This window comes from Caretta caretta, chromosome 4, assembly GCF_965140235.1.
Source record: "Caretta caretta isolate rCarCar2 chromosome 4, rCarCar1.hap1, whole genome shotgun sequence".
Classification (NCBI taxonomy): Eukaryota; Metazoa; Chordata; order Testudines; family Cheloniidae; genus Caretta; species Caretta caretta.
This window is the reverse complement of record NC_134209.1, coordinates 141,157,491-141,181,705: the sequence shown is the minus strand read 5'-3', so window position 1 is coordinate 141,181,705 and position 24,215 is coordinate 141,157,491. Positions and strand designations below refer to the sequence as shown.

Genomic DNA, 24,215 nt, shown 5'->3' with positions numbered 1-24,215 from the left:
GCTACACACAGCACTGCCAACTGCAAAATAAACAAACTAAAGGCAAAGAGAATGTTTTCGCGAATCTCTTTCAGTTGTAGTAATCTTAGGTGTTACTCGTAACTATTATAACCACACAAAGTTTTCAGGCAGAATTGAGATTTTCAAGTTTAAATAAACTTCATAATTTTTTAGTTATTAGTAGGGACCCACCATACCAAATTTGTGGCCAAGAAAAATACATCATGGACCGTGAAATCTGGTCTCCCTGTGATATCTAGTTTTTTGTGTGCTTTTACCCTATACTATACAGATTTCACAGGGGAGATCAGCATTTCTCAAATTGGGGGTCTTGACCCAAAAAGGAGTTGCGGGGTATGGAGGGAGAGGCGTGTTGCAAGGTTATTTTAAGGGGGTCCAGTATTGCCATCCTTACTTCTGCGCTGCCTTCAGAGCCGGACAGCCAGAGAGCAGCAGCAGCTGGCCATGCGCCCAGCTCAGAAGGTAGTGCCCCACCCGCAGCAGTGCAGAAATAAGGGTGGCAATACCATACCATGCCATCCTTACTTCTGCGCTGCTGCTGGAAGCGCCTCTCCCTTCAAAGCTAGGATCCCGGCCAGCAGCAGTCACTGCTCTGTGGCTGCCTAGCTCTGACAGCAGCGCCATCGTCAGCAGCAGCGCAGAAGTAAGGGTAGCAGCAACCTCCACTGAATGCATCCGATGAAGTGAGCTGTAGCTCATGAAAGCTTATGCTCAAATAAATTTGTTAGTCTCTAAGGTGCCACAAGTCCTCCTTTTCTTTCTGCGGACACAGTCTAACAAGGCTGCTACTCTGAAACCTACAAATAACCTTGAGACTCCCTCACAACTCCTTTTTGGGTCAGGACCTCTACAATTACAACACCATGATATTTCAGATTTAAATAGTTGAAATCATGATATTTATGATTTTTAAAATCTTATGACCGTGAAATTGACCAAAATGGACCATGAATTTGGACATTAAAGAAATACCATTTGTTCTTATCCTTTCTAGAAACCCCCCCGTTTGTTCAATGCTGGCCTTATGACATACAGGACTTTCAGCTAACAGAGAAAAGGAAAATTAAAAGGTATTTTAAGAAAGAACAACAGATGACCACCTCTGATTTTGCTGGCTGGCACAGCTCCACCCAGCACCGTCAACAGTTGGGCCTGCGTGTTCACGCTTTCCTCACCATTTACAGTACTATAAGACAATGATGTCCTACACAGGAGGTTTCCTCCAGTACACGTTTACGGAACTTCGTAACTTCTCACAGATTTCTCCCTCTCTTTTTAAAAAATACAGGCCGTCAGCAACAGGTGTTAAGCGCCAGAAGGAAAAGTTTGCAGAACCATCGCACACACAACCTTTTTATTTTTTATTTTTTTGAACAGCTACGAAGTTTTGCTAAAAGACAACCTCACCTGTACCCTCGAAAGGGCCCACGGAGGGTTGAACGCTGCCTGACAGAGCAGGGACACGGGCCTTTAAATACCTTTCCGGACCCGAAAGAGTTCTGTGCGGCTCCAGAGCGTGGCCTCGTTCCCCAGCAGAAGCTGAGCCAAGAACCGAGATGCCCCCACCCAGCGCGCCGCTCCAAGAGGAGACTGAAAAGCAAGGCAGCGACGAGAGCACTGGACTGGGACGCAGGAGCACTGGGCTCTTCCCCCGGCTCTGCCCCCCCCCCATCCACCCCGCGAAGGGAGAGAGTGACCCCAGCTCCCCCGGCAAAGCGCTTGGCGCTGCACGGCTGAAACCCGCCCCGGCGCAAGGGCCGGGACCGGCTACGGACCGGGACGTCGCGCTTGCGGCGGAGCGAATCGCGCCCTCCTGTTACCCCGGGCGGCAGCTACACAGCGGCGATCCCCGGCCCGGGGGGGGCGGGACCCAGGAGGAGCCCGGCAAAGAGCAGCAGCAGCAGCGGGCAGCACCCGCCCGAGGCACCGAGCCGGGGGCGGGGGCGGGGAGGGGGGCAGCCCAGCCCCGCGGGGCCCGGAGACACCAAGCCCCGCCCGGGGAGGAGCAGGGACATTGGGGTGTCTCTTCCAGCCCCAGGCCAGACCGGTGTAAGCCCCCCCCCACCCCGGCCCAGGGGGGGCCCTTGAGGCCTCCCCCCAGCCCCGGCTGCCAGCCAGACCTAGCGCCCGCGCGGGAGGCGGCCCGGCCCGGTACTCACAGAGCAGGAGGCGGCCCAGGAGGCGGGAAGCGCCGCTGCAGTGAGACATCGTCTCCTTCCCCAATGACACGGGGGCCCGGCGGGCGGCTGCGCTCCCGCCCGCCCGCGCGCGCAAGCAGGTGGCCAGCGAGAACGCCGGAGGCCAAACCGCCCCTACACCCGGCTCTGCCTGGGCAGCCCCGCCCTGCCACGGGGATATGGGGCCCGGCGCTGGCCCGGCCACCAATCCCACATCTGGCCCTGCGCGGCGGCTTCGCAGCTGGCGGGCAGGGGTCCTCGCGAGCTGAGGGCAGGACCCCGCCACGCAGGGGCTTGTGGGGCTTGTAGTTCAGGGGTGGAGGGAAGAGACGGCTGAGGGGGAGGGGGAGGGGGAGATGTGAGGGCGAAGGGCCAAAGGAGAAGGGGGCAGAGGCGGGAATGTCATCCCAGACTCAGACCAAATCAGGGGAAAGGCTCCTTTCACCGTCCGTTCAGCCCCACCCCTCATGGCTCCATTTCGGACTCAGCCCGACACGGTGTGGCACAGCCTGGCCCTGAGCCAGCGAAACTCTTCAACACTTGCCAAAGCGTGATCATCTGGGTAGACCCATTCAAGCCAAGTTCAAGTGCTTGGCTGGATCAGATTAGGGTTGCCAACCCTCCAGGAATTGGCATCCATCTCCCGGTGACTACTGCCAGGGACCCAAGACGTTTGAATAGGCTATTTTTTTAAAAAATGACATTGCATCATGTTGGGGGGTGGGGAGTCTCCCGGGCTAGGTTCAATCAGAGTTGGCAACCCTAGATCAGATCCGGACACCAGAGTGCCCAGTATCTTGCTGGCTTGAGTCCTCAGTTTGGACTGATCTCTAGTTAAGAGTTTCCCTATACGGTGCCAGACTTTGCCATCCATAATTTTATGAAAATAAAAACCAATAATAATTTACCTAAACAAAGGAAAGACAATGAAAACTGGCCCACAGATAGGGTGACCAGATGTCCCGATTTTCTAGGGACTGTCCCGATTTTTGGGTCTTTCTCTTATATAGGCTCCTATTATCCCCCACTCCTGTCCAGATTTTTCACATTTGCTGTCTGGTCATCCTACCCACAGAACTCCCAATTTCCTTGTTTGAATTTAACAAAAATAATTTAAAAAATACTGGCCAAATGATAAAACCCAGTGTTCCCTATTAAAAGGCATACTGTTTACTGACAACAGATCAGCAGAAAGCAAAGTGAAAAGAGGTCTTCACATAAAACTTTTAGCGAGCAAAGGTTATGTATTTATTTATTTGCATTGTAGTAGTGCACATTGGTGAGGCCTCATCTGGAGTACTGTGTCCAGTTTTGGGCCCCACACTACAAGAAGGATGTGGATAAATTGGAGAGAGTCCAGCGAAGGGCAACAAAAATGATTAGGGGACTGGAACACATGAGTTATGAGGAGAGGCTGAGGGAGCTGGGATTGTTTAGCCTGCAGAAGAGAAGAATGAGGGGGGATTTGATAGCTGCTTTCAACTACCTGAAAGGGGGTTCCAAAGAGGATGGCTCTAGACTGTTCTCAATGGTAGCAGATGACAGAACGAGGAGTAATGGTCTCAAGTTGCAGTGGGGGAGGTTTAGATTGGATATTAGGAAAAACTTTTTCACTAAGAGGGTGGTGAAACACTGGAATGCGTTACCTAGGGAGGTGGTAGAATCTCCTTCCTTAGAGGTTTTTAAGGTCAGGCTTGACAAAGCCCTGGCTGGGATGATTTAACTGGGAATTGGTCCTGCTTCGAGCAGGGGGTTGGACTAGATGACCTTCTGGGGTCCCTTCCAACCCTGATATTCTATGATTCTATGAGTGCATAATGGCCCCAGTCAGGAATCAGGGTCCAGTGTGCTAGGCACTATACAAATATACAACAACAAAAAACAGTCTGCCCCAAAGAACAAAGTAAATATAAAACAAGAGACAACAGCTGGATACAACAGATAGATTCAAGAGTGAGATTATTATGATCAGCATAATCAGCAACAGTCACAACACACAAATTGCATAATCATTGTCAACATGGGAGATTAAATGATTTTGAAATGAATTGAAAAATAATTGCTAATCATAGTCCTTGTATACTGTGAAGTTTACTGATTTGGCTGACTTTCGGGGTGAGCAAACATGTTTGGATAAATTAAGTAATCACCTGAATCTTCAACCAAAATTCAAACTGAATTTTTTGGGGAGGATTCCTAAAGGTTGAGGGTTTTCTCCCAAGTTTCATGCATCTCTGCACTTTTTTTGGCCAGTACTGAAAGAGGAAATGCTTAAATAACCACAAGAAAGGCTGTTCTTGTGAGATTTGCAGCCCAGTTTTTACACACTGAAGCAGTTTAAGTAATGTCTGGATGAGCTTCTAAACTTCTAGGTTCTCAAAACCTCTAAACCTTTGAATGTTCAGTCATCCATCACTTGTTGACATACCTGCCAGATTCTCAGCTGGAGTAAATACAGTGTATGCCCATTTATCCAAATGGCCTGAGAGACATTCAAAACTTTTGGATAACTGGGCTTTCATATATACAGAAGTGCTATTTTCAGCTGCAATGTCACTGATATAGAAATACAGGGAACAAAGAGAGTAGTCCTGATGTTTGCTTAATGCTTTGTACTTTATTGAAGTGTGAAAAATCAGCTGAAATGGTATTAGGTCTTAGTAATTTAAGGTAACGGGTCAAAATTGGTATACAAATACAAAGCCGCTGATTAAGGCTAACAGGCAGAAAGAAGCTAATAGGGAAGTTAATAGTGGGTGATTAACATCAGACTGGGGGGGGGGGGAGGAGACACACTGGATTCATATAAATAGGATTTTCGGATAAAGGGAATTAGGATAACTGGAATTATACTTTAGTTCAACTGAAATCAATGGATCTGTACCGATTAATACCAGATGAGGATCTGATTCAGAATCTTTCTAGGTAGTGAGGATGAGATTTTCAAAGCTACCTAAGTGATTTAGCAGCACAAATCCCATAAGTTTTCAGTGGGACATGTATGCCTATATTACATAGGCAGTTTTGAAAATCCCATCCACAGACTATATAGATGAAGTTTACACCAGTGATGACGACATTCTTGTGTTGAAAAATTACAGTTGAACTACAACTTGGAGGAATTTGCTCCCACCCACAACTGATTGTCCAAGTTTACCAGTTTGACAGAATAATTTATAAGTTGGCAAGAACAATGATCACACAGGGGTCTGACAACTGCTCCCTTAGTACAAATTGAGAAAGTGTATGTGTAAGCATCCTTTTTAAGGTCAAAATAAACATACTGGTTTTACACCAGCACATCTCAGATTAATCCATTCACTTAATGCCAGTGTTACTAAGATCAGAATGAAGTCTTAAATGCTATATTAAGCCTTCAGATGCTCAATTTCTGATGAAGTTATATTTTGCCCTGGGATTACATGCCCCACCATTTCACATTAGCTTTAGAAGTACATTGCCTGCCATGAGCTTTATGCCAGGGTCCATTTGATAACCTATTTTTCTTCAATATGTGGCTTTCACTGAGACTCATGGAATGATTATGCAGTTTTAGTTGAGTAGTCATTGTATTATTATCAGCATATGTAGTTGATCTTTCCTATTAGCCATTTCTGTACAAACTGCAGAACCATGAGAAAGCCATTCAAAAGGAGAAAATGAAGACAGAAAATGAAGTGGAGAACAGGAAAGAATGAAATTAGGAGAATAAAGAAAACCAAAAGGGAGAATAAACAAACAGCTGTTCTCAAGAGATTTCCCTCATTTTGATTCACGTATTGGAGCCAAATTCAAATCTACACCATTGTTAGGAGTTGGATAAGAATCCAGTCCCTGAATTCTAACTTTGGTAGTATCCAGATCTAGAGAATGAGTACACTTGTAGATTATATAATGGTGCCTTTTATCCTATTAAGATATTTGGTCTCCAAAAGAATGCCATCTGTGAATACGTTGCAGGGCTTCATAATTGAAAGGACATCCATGCATGAAGAAAGCAGTCTGGAAAAAATAAGACATGTTCCGTTTTGGAGTATTTCTGGAGCACAGTCAGGGTTTCGTTTCGACTCCCAACCCGAGAAGCTGAAATTGGCCTTTAGCCATTCAAAACCTGAACGTTGGTTCTGGATGCAAAAGTTCGTTTCAGGCTCCTCATATGCATGGAGGTTTTTAATCATCATTACATCAGAAAAGATTAAGGTACAGAAGCCTGGCCATCCCCAGCTAGAAAATATATAATTAGGCATATATGTGTGGAGGCTGAAAAAATTCCATGTTTTTAAGACAATAGACTAGCTCACACCAGAGAACACTGTGACTCACCCCACTTAAATTTACTGCTTTGGTAAACTTCTAGGAAATAACTTGTTCTGTCTGGGTAGGAATAATATAGAAATTACCAACACCCTCATGAACTGGTATGGGATCAGGACACTTCTAGGTACACAACAAAGCAAATGCACCCTCACAAAATACAGCAGAAAGACTACATGACCTGTCATAGATTTCAAGGCCAGAAGGGACCCTTGTGACCATTTGACTGACCTCCTGTATAACACAGGCCATAGAACCTCCCCAAAATAATTCCTAGAGAAGAGCTTTTAAAAAAACATCCAATCCTGGTTTTAAAATTGCCAGTGATGGAGAATCCACCATGGCCCTTGGTAAATTGTTCCAGTCATCAATTACTCTCACTATTAAAAATGTACACCTTGTTTCCAGTCTTGGTCAGGCAGCCAGGTGCCAGGCAGCCAGGTGCTACTGTGACACAAGTAATAAAAATAACATTGGGTGGTACAAAATCCATGAGGAACAGTGTGATTGCTTCAAATGACAGCAGGACTGGGAGTCAACAGCTCTTGAGTTCCATTCCTGATTCTGCCACTAACTTCTCTGTCTCTCCTTGGGGCTAGTAATTTAGTTCAAAAGCTGCAGTTTAAAACTAGGCACCTAAATCCATATGTAGACTCCTAAATAATAGATCTATGTATAAAATATGGATAATAAAAAGGGTTGTGAAGCTAAAATTATGTTTGTAAAGTGCTATGAGATCTTCCAATGGAAGATGTGATAGAGGAAGACAGTATTATTATGACTAAAATAAAGAAGACAGCATGACACACTGTTTTGTTTTGAAGTCTCAGTTTTCTTTTTATTTATTTCGTGAACATGCACTTGATGTCACCAGTGCTGAAACAGTCCTCAACACCTTTCTCTAGCCCAGGACAAAGTGATGAATGATATGTCGGTCTCCTTTGCACCCTTTCCTGATTTTGGCTTCTGGTTTTCCAGAATAGCTCCTTGAAGCAATGCAAAACCCATTCTTTATTTTCAGATTCTTCTTACAGTAGCGGTTAAAGTGTTGTTATGGCTAGAAAAGTGAGCAGGTAAAAATGGTACCTTTTTACTCTACTTCCTTTTTTGGCTCTGTAGAGTGAGTCTGGACAAACACTTCAAGTAATTTTCTGCTCAAGTTTAAGGTTGAATAGCTGGTGGTTTACAAAAAATATTTCTATCTGTAAACTGAGCAAATTGGTTCTGGGAGACAATAAACATGGAATCAATCCCACCAGGTCATTTTCACACAGCGTTCTTTCCAAATAGATTCACATTTTAAAGCACGACAGCTTTTTGATTACTGCTTACTTGTTTCTGCTGCCTTTATGGATTGTGTGGTTTTGCATTTTGTGCTGAGCTTTTTGGACTTTGGGTCTGATTCTGCTCCCTATGAACAGGGCCCATTGACTTCAGTTTAGTCACTCTGAATTGACACCAACATAAATGAGAAGAGACTCGGGTGCTTTGGTTCCAGTTTTAAAATCTAATTGGGCTTATTTCTTACTTATTGTAAATTACATTTTTGTTTATTTTGGTTAGGGTGCCCAAAGGGCTTCAGGCCTGCACGGTCATTAGTTAAAGGTTGAATCACAGAAATGTCGTGTTGGAAGAGACCTTGAGAGGTCATGTAGTCCAGCCCCCTGCCCTGAAGCAGGACCAAGTAAACCTAAACCATCGCTGACAGGTTTTTATCTAATCTCTTCTTAACACCCTCCAATACCAGTGATTCCACAATCTCCCTTGGAAGCCTATTCCAGAGTTTAACTACCCGTTTAGTTAGAAAGTTTTTCCTAATATTTAACCCAAATCTCCCTTACTGCAGAGTAAGCTGATTACTTCTTGTCCTACCACCATCCTCTTTATAACAGCTCTTAACTTATTTGAAGATTGTTATCAGGTCCACCCTTAGTCTTCTTTTCTCAAGACTAACCTTGCCCAGTTTTTTTTAGCCTTTCTTCCTAGGTCAGGTTTTCTAAACCTTTTATCATTATTATTTTCAAAGCTTGTTACATTCACCATGAATAAGTGATCACATTGTTGAGTAACACCTCTAGATTGTGGGGCACCCATATACTATGCTGACAAGTAGAGCTGGCTGAAAATGTTTCCCATGCAACAGTTTTGTGTCTGAAAATGCAGATTTGACAGAATTGGAATGTTCCGCAGGAATGAAACAATTCTGTTGAAGCTCTTGATGGAAAATAAACAATCTGGCCAGCCTGCCTGGTTTCCTGCCTTCCTTCCTTCTCACTGCCTGCCTGCCAGTAAACTGGCACAAAACCAGGATGGCTGGGTTCCCAGCTCCCTTGGTTGCCTGAGTGGGCAGCAGGGCCGGCTTCAGGCACCAGCTTTCCAAGCAGGTGCTTGGGGCGGCAATGAGAATTGGGCGGCAGTTCGTGTTCCGTGGCCGCAATTCGGCGGCAGCCCCGCCGCTCTTCCTGCCATGGCGGCAATTCAGCAGCGACTGCTTGCGGCGGCAAAATAGGTAGAGCTGCCCCTGGTGGCATACCAGGTGGACAGGGTGACCAGATGGCTTGCCAGCTGGCCAGCTCACCAGCTTCCTGTTTTTTAAAATGTATTTTATATTACCTTATTTTTATGTTTTTTTAAAAATTTTATAGCGATATTTTCATTTTATTTTCATGTCATTTATATTATTTTTTATTTTATGTTGTTATTTTATTGTTTTATTTTTATATTTCATATATTATACCAATTACTATAGGAAATTATCCATTATCAAACCAGTTACCAAAGCAAATCCCAGTTATCACTTAGAACAGCATTTACAAATGAAAAATTAGAATACCAGTCGAGCAGATCAAATTCCAATTACCAAACCAATCAGAATAACAATGCCATGACATAATAGCTGAAACCTTTATTTATATTATATTACAGAGTCATGGTATAAATCCTTAGACAAATGGGATACAGAAAATAGACCAGATTCTGCTGTCACTGGCGCCAGTGTAAATCCATTGTAACCTCACAGATTTACTCTTGATATACCTCAATGTTACTGAGATCAGAGTCAATTCAAACATACGTAGTAATAAGACAGAGAGAACCGTTCCTAATGTGGGCTTCATGAAGATTCAGTTCTCTCTGGCTACTCATGCTCTAAGGCAGCAGCAGATTTCAAAGTTCATAAGAGACACAGACTTCATTTAACCATATACGTGCCCACAGGGCCTGATGTGTTAATTTTGATGGAATAAGTGGGCCCATATAATCAAAGGTGTTAACATGACCCTACCACTGTACAGCACAAAACAGTTAAGCATGATTCAGGCGTTTGAGCACAGAGACTCAGCCTGCTCAGTCCCATGGCAAAAATTAGAAAATTCATGCCAAAATTTGGAAATGTATTGATTACGATGTACAAGAGAAAAGGGAAACAAAACATAAGGCATTTTGAAACTCAAATTTAATAATTATGCAAAACCAACTCAATTGAAACTTACAGTCTCATTTTCAGAGAGAGGATATCAAAGTCTCTTATTCAGTCAAACAATTCAGTAGGGGAGAAAAGGTTAGTTCTGTGGCTGAATTTTGCATTGACTGCTGTGAATGGTGGTTACTTTTCCTGCTTTTGACATGACAGACCAGACAGACACAAGAAGGAGAAGAGATATATTACTCACAGTGGGGGAAATACAGCTTTTGTGGAGGTTCTTGGGAGACAAGGTGGCTAGTCAGTCATGGATGGCTGTTCTGGGCTGCCAGGTGGGCCACAACAGCTGTTGCTCTGGACCCTGGCTCACTTTCCCATTCTAGGATGCAATCTAGTTAGTCTGGTCAGGCCCTCTCCTTTACTGGTCCTCTTAAGGGTGGGCAGTGCCCTCTGATCTCATAGTGCTGGTGCTGTGTGCAATTGGTCTCAGAACTAGGTGAAAAGACCAGGCCAAGCAAGAGAGAGAGAGGGAGAGAGAGGACAGGAGGAAAACAATGGCAGGCAGAAGGAACACACAAGGGAAAAGACGACAAAGCAGTATGTGTCACATGTATCAGCCTGGAGTCCTTGCTGGTCTAGCAGTGATGGGAAACCATCCTCACCTGTTTGCTGATCAGGATATCCCAATGATCAAGGCTCACCAACACAGGACAGTCTGTGGTGCAAAGCAGAGGCCTGTCAGCCGTTCCCCAGGGAATCCTACACAGCCAGTTCCATACATGCCATTTTAATCCTCAAAGTCCCTCTTTATAAGGACCCCAAAAAAGCAATGGTGAATGGGCAGAATAGCCCATCCCCTCATTATTTTGTCTGCCAATTAGGCCTAATTTATGACACATCAATTTTGGTCCAATAATTTCCTGTTCGAGTCTCTTCTTATTTACCTGTCGTGATCTTAGCATGGTATCAGTAAACCTTTTGATATGGAGTAATCCCTGTCTCCATTTTGCACCATTTTCTATCCACATTCATTGTTATCGGTGATTGTAACTTTTATGAACTTTCACCCACTTTCCGACAGGTGAGCTCACAATTGGAGTAGGCCTAGTAGCCAGGTCTCATTTATTACAGCAGGTCCATTCGTGCCTTTTTGGAATATAAGGTTTACCTGAATTGTAAATTCTTATCTCTAGATTATAAAATCTGCAGGCCAGGGACCTTCCCTTCACACAGCACCTGTCTGTTATGCATCATGCACACTGAGTGCTGTACAAAGGCTACAGAGCAGCAGTTTTCAACATTTTCCATGCTCTGACCTCATGTTTCAACAGGGAAAAAAAAATGTTGGCACCCCACTTCTACCTAACGAAGAAGAAAGGAAGGGTGATCACGATCTCAAAAGACCTGTTCACACCCCCCCCCAGAAGTGGTGACCCCTAAATTGGGAACCCATCATATAAAGGAATAATGAGCTTGTGGTCAGGGTGCTAGACTGGGATTTATGCAATCTGGAGTTCTCCCCTAATTCTGTCAGAGACTTCCTGTGAGACGTTGGGCAAGTCACCATGTGCCAGATTTTCAAAGGTGTTTAGGCACCTTCAGATGCAGAAACATGCCTAGTAGAAACATGCCCCAGTAGCGGTAGTGGGACTTACATGGCTACACCTGCATAGGCCTTTTGAAAATCCTAACAGGTGCCTATTTGCCTCTTTAGGCACTCAAATGCCTTTGAAAATCTGGCCCTTAATCACTCTGTGGCTCGTTTTCTCCCTGTAAAATAGTACTTTCCTTCTCCTACCCTTTGTCTGTCTGATCTGTTTCGATTGTAAGCTCTTTGGGTTGAGGACCATTTCTCGCTTTGAGTTTACACAGTACCTAGCACAGGGAGGCCCTAATCTCGGTTGCATCTACTGGATGCTACTGTAATGCAAACAGATAATAACAACAGCAAGATCCATGAGATGTCGGGATGAGGACAGGAGACATGTTCCACATATTAAAAGGGATATTTAAAAAAAAATTAGCAGATTTAGTTCATGTCAGTGGCCATATATGCAATACAGTTTGCAGAGCAGCAAAGGCAAAACAGCCTTTGTAGATACCTGAGATTTCAGCCCATGGAAAGGCTACGTGCCTCCTATTTGGAACCCCAAATGAGTTTGTCTCCTAGCATTGGCCATGGCAAAGAGACCTCTATTCCATCTATAACACATTGTTCTGTGCATTCCAGACCTGCAGTCCTCCTACTGTAGCATTAGGAGTCTTTGATGAATGCATAAGCCAGCGTTAGGGTCTAATTTTAGCAGATTTTACAGAGAACAATTCCAACCTTTTTAGGGATTGCCTGAGACTGAGGCCCAGATACTCAGCTGGTATAAACCAGAAAGTAATTAATAATAAATAATAACTTAGATCTTCTAGAGCACTTTTCTTCACTAGATCTCAAAATGCTTCATCATCACTTCCTTGAATTCGCTGGAGCTTCACCCAGTTACACCAGCTGAGGACCTGACCCTGAATCACAGTTTTATATGAGAAGATTAAATAAATATGGATTTTGTTATCCCTCTAGTACCCATCACCCTTGTATCTGGGTGCCTCACACATTAAGAACAAACAAATGATCAAGTCATCCATATGGATGGTCTAATTGAAATACTGACCCTTCCTCACCATAAACATCCATCCTACACTGCTGCTAGTTCAAGGCCAGGGTGAACGGATAAGACTTGAACTAGCCAGCCTAAGGCTCTGGTGCAACAGCAAGGGAAGCAGGCGTTTCAGAGGCAAGGACCATTTCACAGCACCATGCTGCCACCTTTCATCAAGGTGGAAGCTTGAAGGGCCAAGAGTTTTAGCAACCCATTAACACTCCCTCTAATAAATCCCAGGCCATTAAGACAAATCCCAGGTTAAATGTAAAAACCTGCAGATGTGTGCATGCATCAAACAGGATAAACTCCAGAGCACCGCTTTGGTAAAGGAGAGCTAATGCCCTTTATAAAGAAATAACTTTCAGAAAGTCTTGCTTGTGATTTTCTCTGTTTTACTGACAGATGGTAGGCAAGAATAAAACCTCAACATCTCAGTCCTTTGAGAATGGCCCAGAGGGGCTGAAACATCAGCTTTGTTCTCATCTGCCATGTGTAAATAACACAAAGAAAATCAGAAGTAAGGATTCCTTTTAAGGAGATTAGCTATCCGTACTCTTGCAGTGCCCCTGTGGTTTAACCAGCTTGATTTTTCCTACAGCAATATGCTGTGGGCAGAATGACAAAGCTATGGTTGCTTGCTGAAAAATAAGCTGGAACCAGATTTACTATGGCTACAGAGATAGCTAGCAATCCCATGGATGTATTTAGATGCCACTATATGGAGCACAGTATAAAACTAGAGAAAGAGCTTGATAATGCTCGTGACTTGACCATTGTTCCCTGTCTATTGTGACGGGGCAAGGCCAGATGGCTATAGAAAAGTAGTGGGAGACAGTAGATATATTAGCTCCAGGCTAAACAAATCCCTGGTTCCAGGATAAGTGAAATGGCAGCTGCTCCGGGTCAATTAAGACACCTGGGGCCAATTAAGAACTTTCCAGAAGGCAGGGAGAAGGCTAGGTTGATTGGGACACCCGAAGCCAATCAGGGGCTGGCTGAAACTAGTTAAAAGCCTCCCAGCCAGTCAGGTGGATGTGCATGTCAGGAGCTGTGGGAGGAAGTTGTGCTGTTGGAGAGACTGAGTAGTACACACTGTATCAGGCACAAGGAAGGAGGCCCTGAGGTAAGGGTGAAGTGGAGCTTGAGGAAGTGAGGGCTGCTGGAGGGGGGAAGTAGCCCAGGGAATTGTACATGTCATGTTTCTAAAAGGTCAGCTACCATAGCTGATACTAATAGGGTCCCTGGGCTGGAGCCCGGAGTAGAGGGTGGGCCTGGGCTCCCTGCATCTTTGCCCCCTGATTAATCACTGAGACTGGGAGACAGTGGAGACTGTGCAAGGAAGGATAACTTCTCCTCACCTCCCTCACTGGCTTATGATGAAAATGGCTCAGTAGACTGTGACCCTTCTCTCTAGAGAGAGAAGGGTTACGTGGAGGGTCACAGTGAGCTTCTGAGGCTAGCGAAATCCGCCAGGAAACGCGGGACCCACGGAGGCAAGCACAGAGCTTTGTCACACTATATAATCCAAGTTATAGTTATCAATGGGCAAACATCTAAAGACTTGTATTCATTTCCATCTGGATGATTATCCAAAGCTTACATTCATTAATTACGCTGCTGTTGTTATTATTAAGCAAGAGAGAGGTACATTGAGTGATATCAGAATATGAAAAGAAGGATCCATAGTACTTCTGTGGTGCCCTCCACTTCTCAGCATTCTTTACAAATGGTGAGCCAGATCTTTAGATGGTGAAATTTGTCATAATTCCATGGACTTAATTGCAGCTATGCTGATTTACACAGGTTGATGATCCAGCCCATTATCTAATTAACAGTTCCCAAGTGAAAAGGGTTATAAGTGTCTGTCTGTTAGTAAAGGTAATAAACCTTTATGAGGGATTTATAGTTTTCTAAGAAAACCAACCCCTTCTCCCCTGCCCCACCTCCCTGAAAAATAAAATAGCTTGGAAATTAAAAGTTATGGTTAGATTTAAGAAAAAAGAAAAAGTTGCCGGTAAGAAAATGAACTCAGGTCTGGGTTTTTAGGAGTGATCCTGTGGTCACTCAAGATCGTCAGGTGCACTTCCAAAAAGCATACAAAGAATGTGTGCAGAATCCTCAACAATATTTTTGTTGGTTTCTAATCAAATGCAAATAAAGCTGCTGGTACAACAAGGTCTACAGCTGATGTAGTGGTGGGCTGTGTCAGTATAAATATTCCTCTGCACTCTGAGGCCTCACTTCTGCAAACGCTTAAAACGCATGTGAACGGGAATGACTTTATTCATGTAAATAGTCCCACCGGGTTCACTAGGACTCCATGCACTTAAAGTCACTTGTGCATAAGTGCTTGCAGGATTGGTGCCTTCCATATCTCTAGTTCTCTGCTGTGATAACTGCATTGAGACAATAGTGCACATTTAGAATTCTCTCCAGGATTTATACAGGAGATGTTATTGATGCTTAATTCCAGGCTTTGATACTTCAAAAAGGTTTTTGAAAATCTAATCCTGTGTTAATATGCTGAAAGATATCTCCGTACATGCCAAACTCTAGGGAAAAAGCTCCTTTCCCTTAAGACCCCTGGGAATTCTTTCTGCTGTGATACAGATGGCAGTTTAATTGGGTCAAAGACTTTGAGTTTGCTTTTTTTTTTTAACATTCACTTTATTCCTCAGCCATTTGAGTTTATTGCATTCTATGGCAATGTTTACCTAAGTCCAGCAGCAATTTTGCATCCAACATAGGTTTCCCTATCAGTTTAGAGTAGCAGTTATCATCACAGCAAGGACACAACATGCCTGAGCCAAAACACATTGCAGAACAAGCTGCAGCAGCTAGTCCCCAGGCTGAAGTGGCAATGCAGCCATCACGCACTGTCCATGAGCATTACTCATTCTGAGATGTGACAGTGTGGAGTTAGCCCCAGACAGCAGGAGAGCCCCATATTCTCCCACCTACTGATTCCCCTCATTTAACAGTGTGGTGATGTACGGTAGGGAGAGGTGGCCATTCCCTAGCATAGTATATTCAGAACAGGAAAGACAGCATATGTTAGCTTTGTCTAATTTTCTCTAATCGGAGCCTAACTTTTACCATACCACATCTGGCCAAGGCAGGGGACATGGGAGGGAGGGTGTGACTGTACCCCCACCCTGCCTTCGGAGAAGCTAGTACAAATTCCAGTGCTAATTTATAACTTCAGTGACACAGTATGCAGTAGTGAAGTTAAGTATGTGGAAGTGTTTGCAGGATTGGGGCCTTAGAGCTGTCAGTGCATACAGTTCCTGCTGTGTACAAACTCTCATTAGCACTGGTTTTGCATTCACATTTTTCCAAGTGTTGGCAGCATCTGACTGAGGGGTTTTTCCGATCCAGGCATCAGGTCCAAGCTTATCTCTCAAGGTGCTAATCAAAGTACTTTTACAGTTTTTTACTTTCCTAGAAACCTTAGCAGAAGATTCCCTGCCTTTCCATTGCCAGCTCTGTGATTGAGCTTTTGAAGCACCTCTGCTGGGTTTGAGTTTTTGTCAAGAAGCAAGCTTGTTATGTTAAGCCACGATAGCAAGGGACCTCCATGGTACTGTCACCGTCTTAAATTGATAGTCTGTTTGGTCCCTTTGGGTCTGTCTACACTGCAGCTGAGAGCAAGCCTTGCAGGCTGGGTAAACACACTCACACTAGCTTTGGGATGGGCTTGTTCTTGGGTGGCTAGCCCAGGCCACCATATCCACACTGCTATTTTTAGCATGCTAGCTTGAGCAGAGCTAGTGTATGTCTGGTTGGGAGAAGTTTGGAGGCTGACTTCCAGCTGCCGTGTAAACACACCCGTGTTGTTGATGTTATAACAGTACTTCTCTAGTGCTCTCACTCTTAGGAATGACCCTTTAGAGCACTAGACTCCTTCACAGCACTTTATCCTAAGGGAATGGAGCCTTCTTGCTCCTCATTAGCTCCCCTTTCCTGTCCCCACCCCAATTAATGATCTTTCCGTGCTGTCAAGGAATCTTGTGAGGCTAAACTCATGGCACTCTGATGCAATAGCTCCCCACTTGCTGTGGATAACCCTGGGCTGACTAGTACAGATGGGCGCGGTGCCCATTCTGAGGTAAGATCCATGGAGCAAACTCATTGGCTACCCTCCTGAATTCTTGTGTCCCCTCTGTTGCCTTAGGGATCTGCCATGGGGGGAGAGAGGGACCAAGCTGGATCCTTTAAGGTTCACTCCACAAATGGAATAAAAGAAAAAACTGTCTTGGGGAGGTGGGCAGAGTCCCTGGGGGCTGCTGAGGCTTTTGATTGTCTTCCCCGCATCCTAGCTAATCAGCCTGATGGGCCGTCCTCTCCTGGCTGACAATTCTATTGCTTCCTGTATAGCCCCACAAAAGACCTCACTGAGCCATAGACTCCATCTACTGAGCAGGGGTGGGTTTGGTCGCCACATAGACACTTCATGGCCACCCCAGATAGGGGATTACACCTCTCTCCGGATACTGGTAACTCTGTTTGGACACAGAATAAGACCAGAACCCTCAGACTGAATCAAACAGGAGAGGAATGCTCTCATCACATCAGCCAAGGAAGCAGGAGTGCTGCTTATCCAAACCAGGCAGAGGATGGGAGGAAAGAAGTGCCCCTCTGCTTCTAGGTGTGTGAGAGGGAGCTCCATGTCCCCCTCTTCCTCATTAGCTTAACCCCTTTCTATACACCACAGTGACCAAATACAAATACCCTAGCTAGATCACAGCCAGTGGCTGGCTTCACTCCAGGAAGTACAATCCAGCCCATCATTGCTGTTCCTATATTGTTCTCCAGCAGTATGGATGACATGGAGCTACGCAACTGCTTTCCATCCTCTGATTTTCTCTAATGATTTTCTCTCATTTGGGGGCTCAGTTTGAGGCAGGGCTGGCTCTGTCACTTAGCAGGGCTTATCAGCGCTGACTTGATTTATTCAGACAATTTCACCAGAGATGCTTCAGTCACTCAGGCTGTTAAAGAAGATCTTGACATTTGATGGGCTTTGGTAGCAGTTCAGTGGTCTGGAGCAAGAAGAGTCTTACATATTCCATTGATGTTCTCATCTTAGTCAGTCAAGCGCAAGGGTCCAGTTTATGAAAAAATGCAGGTGGCAGGCCCTGGGACACCCCAGGAAATGTTCCCTTTGGGAATCCGTGGGACCCAGCATTCCAGGCAACCAAGTTGTTGGGCCAGTCCTGTACAGAAGAAGCAGAAGTTTCAGGGCTCAACATGGGACAGAATCAGGGAAGAAAGCAACAGGTCAGGGCAAATTCAGTCCTGAATTACACCCCACATTGTCCCAGTGGGAAATGAACTAGCATGCACATGAGCCTTCATCCATTTCTAGAACCAGTGTTAAAATAAACTAGGAGAAGGCAGCATGGTTCAGTCTCCAGAAAGCTGGGCTGGGACTCAGGGGTTGGGGTGTGTTCTCAGCTCTTTCATGGACCTGCTGTGTGAGGGGCAAGTCACTTCCCCTCCATTTCTCTTGCTACCTGTTGTCTGTCTAATCAATTTAGATGGTGCTGTCTTTGAGGCAGGGTGTGTGTCTTGCTATGTGTTTGTACAGTGCCTAGTACAATGGCCCCTGATCTCAACTGAGGTTTCTAGGAGCTACTGTATTGCAAATGATGACTGAAACAGGATGCAGAGCTCTCACCACACCATCCAAGGAGAAGGAAAGGGTGCTGATGGGGAGCACTGCTTATCCAGGCCAGAGAAAAGAGTGAACTCTTTCTCTGTTTTTAGGGGAAACAGGGTGAGCTATTCTTCCCCACCCCCGCACCTACTCCCTCTTACTTTACACCCTGTCTAGATCTGAACCTTTCTTAATGTTCAGCTATGCAGAACTCTCCTATTCCCAGTTCTGGGCTTTGACTCAGATCAGAACCAGGATTGGCAAAATACCACAGAAGAAACTGAACCGATGGTATTTCTGTCCAGGGATTGGAAATTAAAGTGTCTGAAAAGCCTCTCCATGTGAGATGTCCTGGTCACTGCTACAGAGGTGAGAAGATCAGATATGGTCCTGGAGCTTGAAAATCCCACTTTTCCAGCAGAGTGAATGCCACTGAATAACAATTGGCTCCTGTTAAAATAAATAAATAAATCCAGCACTCTTCTCCTGCTGGCCGTGTGGAGTTTTAAGGCTTTGGGGTGGTGAGATGCAGATTAGCACCAGAACGTCTGGAGGTTTATGGAACCCTGAACTTGCAGCGCCAGGTCTTTAAACCTGGTGCAACTCCTCACCGCTGCATTAACCTCAATGGCCTGAACCTTTTGAAGTTCCTCTGTCAGTGTCATATCCCATATGAAGTGATCACTTTTCCTTTAGGGTTTGGTTCTTTCGTTTGAGGCTATAAAATAAGGTAACCAAAATTGGGGAAGAGGAAGAGAAGTAAACACATTGGACAAGGTGATCTCAGTTTACCCAATTACAGCCAGGCCTATTAATATCTCTGTTCAGGTTGTGACTTCTTGTTCCTAGGTATTGGCTGACAAATGGTACCTTCTCATTAACCATGCAAAGGAGCAGCCACAGCCACAAAGGGAGCTTTGTGCCCAATCCCCTGCCTTCCTATCATTCTCATCACCTATGCTTCAGTTTATAAAGGCCGTGAACTATGTTCCCTCCAGTGCATATAATTCAGCAAATCCTCAGTGCACTGCCTGGCTGGCTGGGAGTGGGAGGACAATTAGCAGTGTGGATAATGGGATCTGGTAAACAACCTGTGTTTGCTACACACATTAGTTAATAGCTAACCAAAGGGCTCTTTTACTGCCTATATGTGCTGTACTTTGGATAACATTTCATACCCCTCCCAGCTTTATGTGGTGTTTACACTTCGATCCTCAGAGAAGGTGTCAAGGTTCCTCCCCCACTCTGAACTCTAGGGTACAGATGTGGGGACCTGCATGAAAAACCTCCTAAGCTTCTCTTTACCAGCTTAGGTCAAAACTTCCCCAAGGTACAAAATATTACACCCGTTATCCTTGGACTGGCCGCTACCACCACCAAACTAATACTGGTTACTGGGGAAGAGCTGTTTGGACGCGTCTTTCCCCCCAAAATACTTCCCAAAACCTTGCACCCCACTTCCTGGACAAGGTTTGGTAAAAAGCCTCACCAATTTGCCTAGGTGACTACAGACCCAGACCCTTGGATCTTAAGAACAATGAACAATCCTCCCAACACTTGCACCCCCCCTTTCCTGGGAAATGTTGGATAAAAAGCCTCACCAATTTGCATAGGTGACCACAGACCCAAACCCTTGGATCTGAGAACAATGAAAAAGCATTCAGTTTTTTACAAGAAGACTTTTAATAAAAAATAGAAGTAAATAGAAATAAAGAAATCCCCCCTGTAAAATCAGGATGGTAGATATCTTACAGGGTAATTAGATTCAAAAACATAGAGAACCCCTCTAGGCAAAACCTTAAGTTACACAAAAGATACACAGACAGAAATAGTTATTCTATTCAGCACAATTCTTTTCTCAGCCATTTAAAGAAATCATAATCTAACACATACCTAGCTAGATTACTTATTAAAAGTTCTAAGACTCCATTCCTGGTCTATCCCTGGCAGAAACCAGCATACAGACAGCCACAGACCCTTTGTTTCTCTCCCTCCTCCCAGCTTTTGAAAGTATCTTGTCTCCTCATTGGTCATTTTGGTCAGGTGCCAGCGAGGTTACCTTTAGCTTCTTAACCCTTTACAGGTGAGAGGAGCTTTCCCCTGGCCAGGAGGGATTTCAAAGGGGTTTACCCTTCCCTTTATATTTATGACACGCCCCCCAAATCTCAGCTAGGGTGAAACACTGGCTGGGATTTCTTCCTGGAGCTCTAGGAAAACAGAGTTAATAAGACACATGCATCTCTAAATATACTACCAAGTACATAAAGACTAACAATATTTTCCACATCTCAAGGACGATTTTAACCAGTTGATTCTGGGAAACTTTCACGGGAGAGTGCATCAGCCACTTTGTTAGAAGCTCCTGAGATGTGTTGGATGTCGAAATCAAAATCTTGGAGAGCTAAACTCCACCGAAGAAGTTTTTTGTTAGTTTCTTTGACGGTGTGAAGCCACTTCAGTGCAACATGGTCGGTTTGCAGGTGGAAACGCCGTCCCCAAACATGGGCGTAGCTTTTCCAGAGCGTAGACAATGGCGTAACATTCTTTTTCAGTGACTGACCAGTTGCTTTCCCTCTCAGACAGTTTTTTGCTGAGAAACACTACAGGGTGGAATTCTTGATCAGGTCCTTTCTGCATTAAAACTGCTCCCACACCACGCTCGGACGCATCTGTGGTTACTAAGAACGGTTTGTCAAAGTCTGGGGCCCTTAGTACAAGGTCAGACATGAGTGTCGCTTTAAGCTTGTTAAAGGCCTTCTGACACTTTTCGGTCCACTGAACAGCATTTGGCTGTTTCTTTTTGGTTAGGTCTGTCAGTGGGGCAGCGATTTGGCTGTAGTGCGGTACAAATCGTCTGTAATAACCGGCCAAGCCTAAGAAGGATTGAACCTGTTTCTTTGACTTTGGGACAGGCCACTTTTGGATAGCATCCACTTTGGCCTGTAGGGGGCTCATAGTTCCTTGACCCACCTGGTGTCCAAGGTAAGTCACTCTGTTTAGGCCTATTTGACACTTCTTAGCCTCCCTTATGCGCTCAAGGACTTTTTGTAGATGTTCCAGGTGGTCTGCCCAGGAATCCGAAAATATGGCCACGTCATCAAGGTAGGCGACTGCATATTCTCCTAATCCCGCTAGGAGACCATCTACAAGTCTTTGGAAAGTGGCGGATGCATTTCGCAGCCCGAAAGAGAGTACATTAAATTCATACAGCCCGAGATGTGTGATGAAGGCTGACCTTTCCTTGGCAGATTCATCTAGCGGTACCTGCCAGTACCCCTTGGTTAAGTCCAAGGTAGAGATGAACTGGGCCCGTCCCAGTTTCTCTAATAGTTCATCTGTGCGTGGCATTGGATAGTTGTCTGGGCGAGTTACAGCATTTAGCTTACGGTACTCCACGCAAAAACGTATTTCCCCATCTGGTTTGGGAACTAGAACCACTGGAGATGCCCATGCACTTTCAGAGGGGCGGATTACACCCATCTGTAACATATCCTGGATCTCCCGTTCTATAGCAGTTTTAGCTTGAGGAGACACCCGGTAAGGTTGGACCCTAATTGGGTGAGCATTACCTGTGTCAATGGAGTGGTATGCCCGTTCAGTCAGTCCTGGGGTGGCTGAGAACGTTGGCGCGTAGCTAGTGCACAGCTCCTGGATCTGCTGTTGCTGCATACGCCCAAGGGTCATGGAGAGGTTCACCTCTTCCACACCACCACCACATTTCCCTTCGTAGTAAACACCTTCAGGCCACTCAGCGTCATCTCCTCCCTGGGCTGTAAACTGACAAACCTTTAATTCTCTGGAATAAAAGGGCTTTAGAGAATTAATATGGTACACCTTAGGCTTTCGGTTGGAGGTGGGGAATGCTATGAGATAATTAACAGCTCCCAGGCGCTCCTGGACCATGAATGGCCCTTCCCACGATGCTTCCATTTTATGGGCCTGGAGCACCTTTAAGACCATGACCTGGTCTCCTACTTTGAAGGAACGCTCTCTGGCATGTTTATCATACCAGGCTTTTTGCTCTTTTTGAGCATCCTGTAAGTTTTCTCTAGCAAGGGCTAAAGAGGTTCGGAGGCTGTTTTGTAGGTTGGTTACAAAGTCCAGAATGTTAGTTCCTGGAGACGGTGTAAATCCCTCCCATTGCTGCTTCACCAACTGCAATGGCCCCTTAACCTCACGGCCATATACAAGTTCAAATGGGGAAAACCCTAAACTGGGATGTGGTACAGCTCTGTAGGCAAAGAGCAACTGCTGCAACACTAGGTCCCAATCATTGGAGTGCTCATTTACAAATTTACGTATCATGGCCCCCAAAGTTCCATTAAACTTCTCCACCATGCCATTTGTTTGATGGTGGTAAGGAGTGGCAACCAAGTGATTTACCCCATGAGCTTCCCAAAGGTTTTTCATAGTTCCTGCCAGGAAATTAGTCCCTGCATCTGTGAGGATGTCGGAGGGCCAACCTACCCTGGCAAAAATGTCTGCTAGTGCCTGGCACACACTTTTAGCCCTGGTGTTGCTTAGAGCTACTGCTTCTGGCCATCGGGTGGCAAAATCCATGAAAGTCAGTATGTACTGCTTTCCTCTGGGTGTCTTTCGGAAAAGGACCCAGAATATCCACAGCTACTCGCTGAAATGGAACTTCAATGATGGGGAGTGGCTGGAGAGGGGCTTTGACCTGGTCTTGGGGTTTTCCCACTCTTTGGCACACCTCACAAGACTGGACATAGGTAGAAACATCCTTGCCCATTCCCTCCCAGTGGAATGACCCCCCCAAACGGTCTTTGGTCCTGTTCACCCCAGCATGGCCACTAGGGTGATCGTGGGCTAAGCTCAAGAGCTTGGCCCGGTATTTAGTTGGAACTACCAACTGTCTCTGAGGATGCCAGTCTTCCTGGTGTCCACCAGAAAGAGTTTCCTTGTATAAAAGTCCTCTTTCTATAACAAACCTGGATCGATTAGAAGAGCTGAGAGGCGGTGGGTTGCTCCGTGCCACCGTCCAAGCTCTCTGGAGGCTTTCATCTGCTTCCTGTTCGGTCTGGAACTGTTCCCTTGATGCTGGAGACATCAGTTCCTCATGGGATTGTGGACCTAGGCTTGGTCCCTCTGGAAGCGATATAGGGGATGGAGCTGTTTCTGTTGACTGTGAACCGCTCTCCGCTGGTGCACTATGTTGGGATTCAGGCTCCGGCTGAGCCTCTTGTGTAGGGTTATCGGCTGCTGCCAGTTCAGGTTCGGTGGGGCCCTCTGGTGTTGAGGTTGCAAGTACTGGATTCAGTGCTGACACGGGGTCTGGTGTTGGTTGTTCGGCTGGTTCCAGTTCTAGGACTGGTTCCGTCTGGGTCTCTGGGACTGGATCCACTACTGCTGTTGCAGACATTGGCCTGGGGTCCGGGTCCATCACCTCTGACCGGGTCCTGATAGAAGTTTCCGGAACAGAGCTAGGCCTCACGGCTTGTTTAGCCTGGCTGCGGGTGACCGTTCCCACCCTCTTGGCCTGTTTCACATGATTGGCCAAGTCTTCCCCCAACAGCATGGGGATGGGATAATCATCATAGACTGCAAAAGTCCACATTCCTGACCAGCCCTTGTACTGGACAGGCAACTTGGCTGTAGGCAAATTGAAAGAGTTGGACTTGAAGGGTTGAATCGTCACTTGGATCTCTGGGTTGATTAAATTGGGGTCCACTAAGGAAGCATGGATAGCTGACACTTGTGCTCCGGTGTCCCTCCACGTGGTGACCTTCTTCCCGCCCACACTCACAGTTTCCCTCCGCTCCAAGGGTATCTGGGAGGTATCTGGGCCTGTGGACCTCTGGTGTGATTCCGGTGCAATGAACTGTAATCTGTTGGGGTTCTTGGGGCAGTTGGCCTTTACATGCCCCAGCTCGTTACATTTAAAACATCGTCCAGCTGACGGGTCACTGGGGCGAGGAGGGTTGCTGGAGAACGGGGTGGTGGGACGATAA

At 45.6% G+C, this 24,215-nt stretch overlaps 1 protein-coding gene across 2 annotated transcripts in view; it reads right to left on the bottom strand.

Moving 5' to 3' along the window:
- SUCLG1 (succinate-CoA ligase GDP/ADP-forming subunit alpha) overlaps window positions 1–2,334 on the bottom strand; it is a 30,368-nt gene extending 28,034 nt beyond the window's left edge. Inside the window, exon 1 of one of the 2 annotated variants that reach the window (XM_048849232.2) lies at window positions 2,181–2,334. In XM_048849232.2, coding sequence (XP_048705189.2) covers window positions 2,181–2,229 — 49 coding nt within the window. In that variant the 5' untranslated portion in view covers window positions 2,230–2,334. Of the gene's footprint in view, window positions 1–1,428; window positions 1,709–2,180 lie in introns of those variants that run through there. The other variant, XM_075128131.1, reaches the window with a different exon arrangement.
- Between the last annotated feature and the right edge of the window lie 21,881 nt (window positions 2,335–24,215).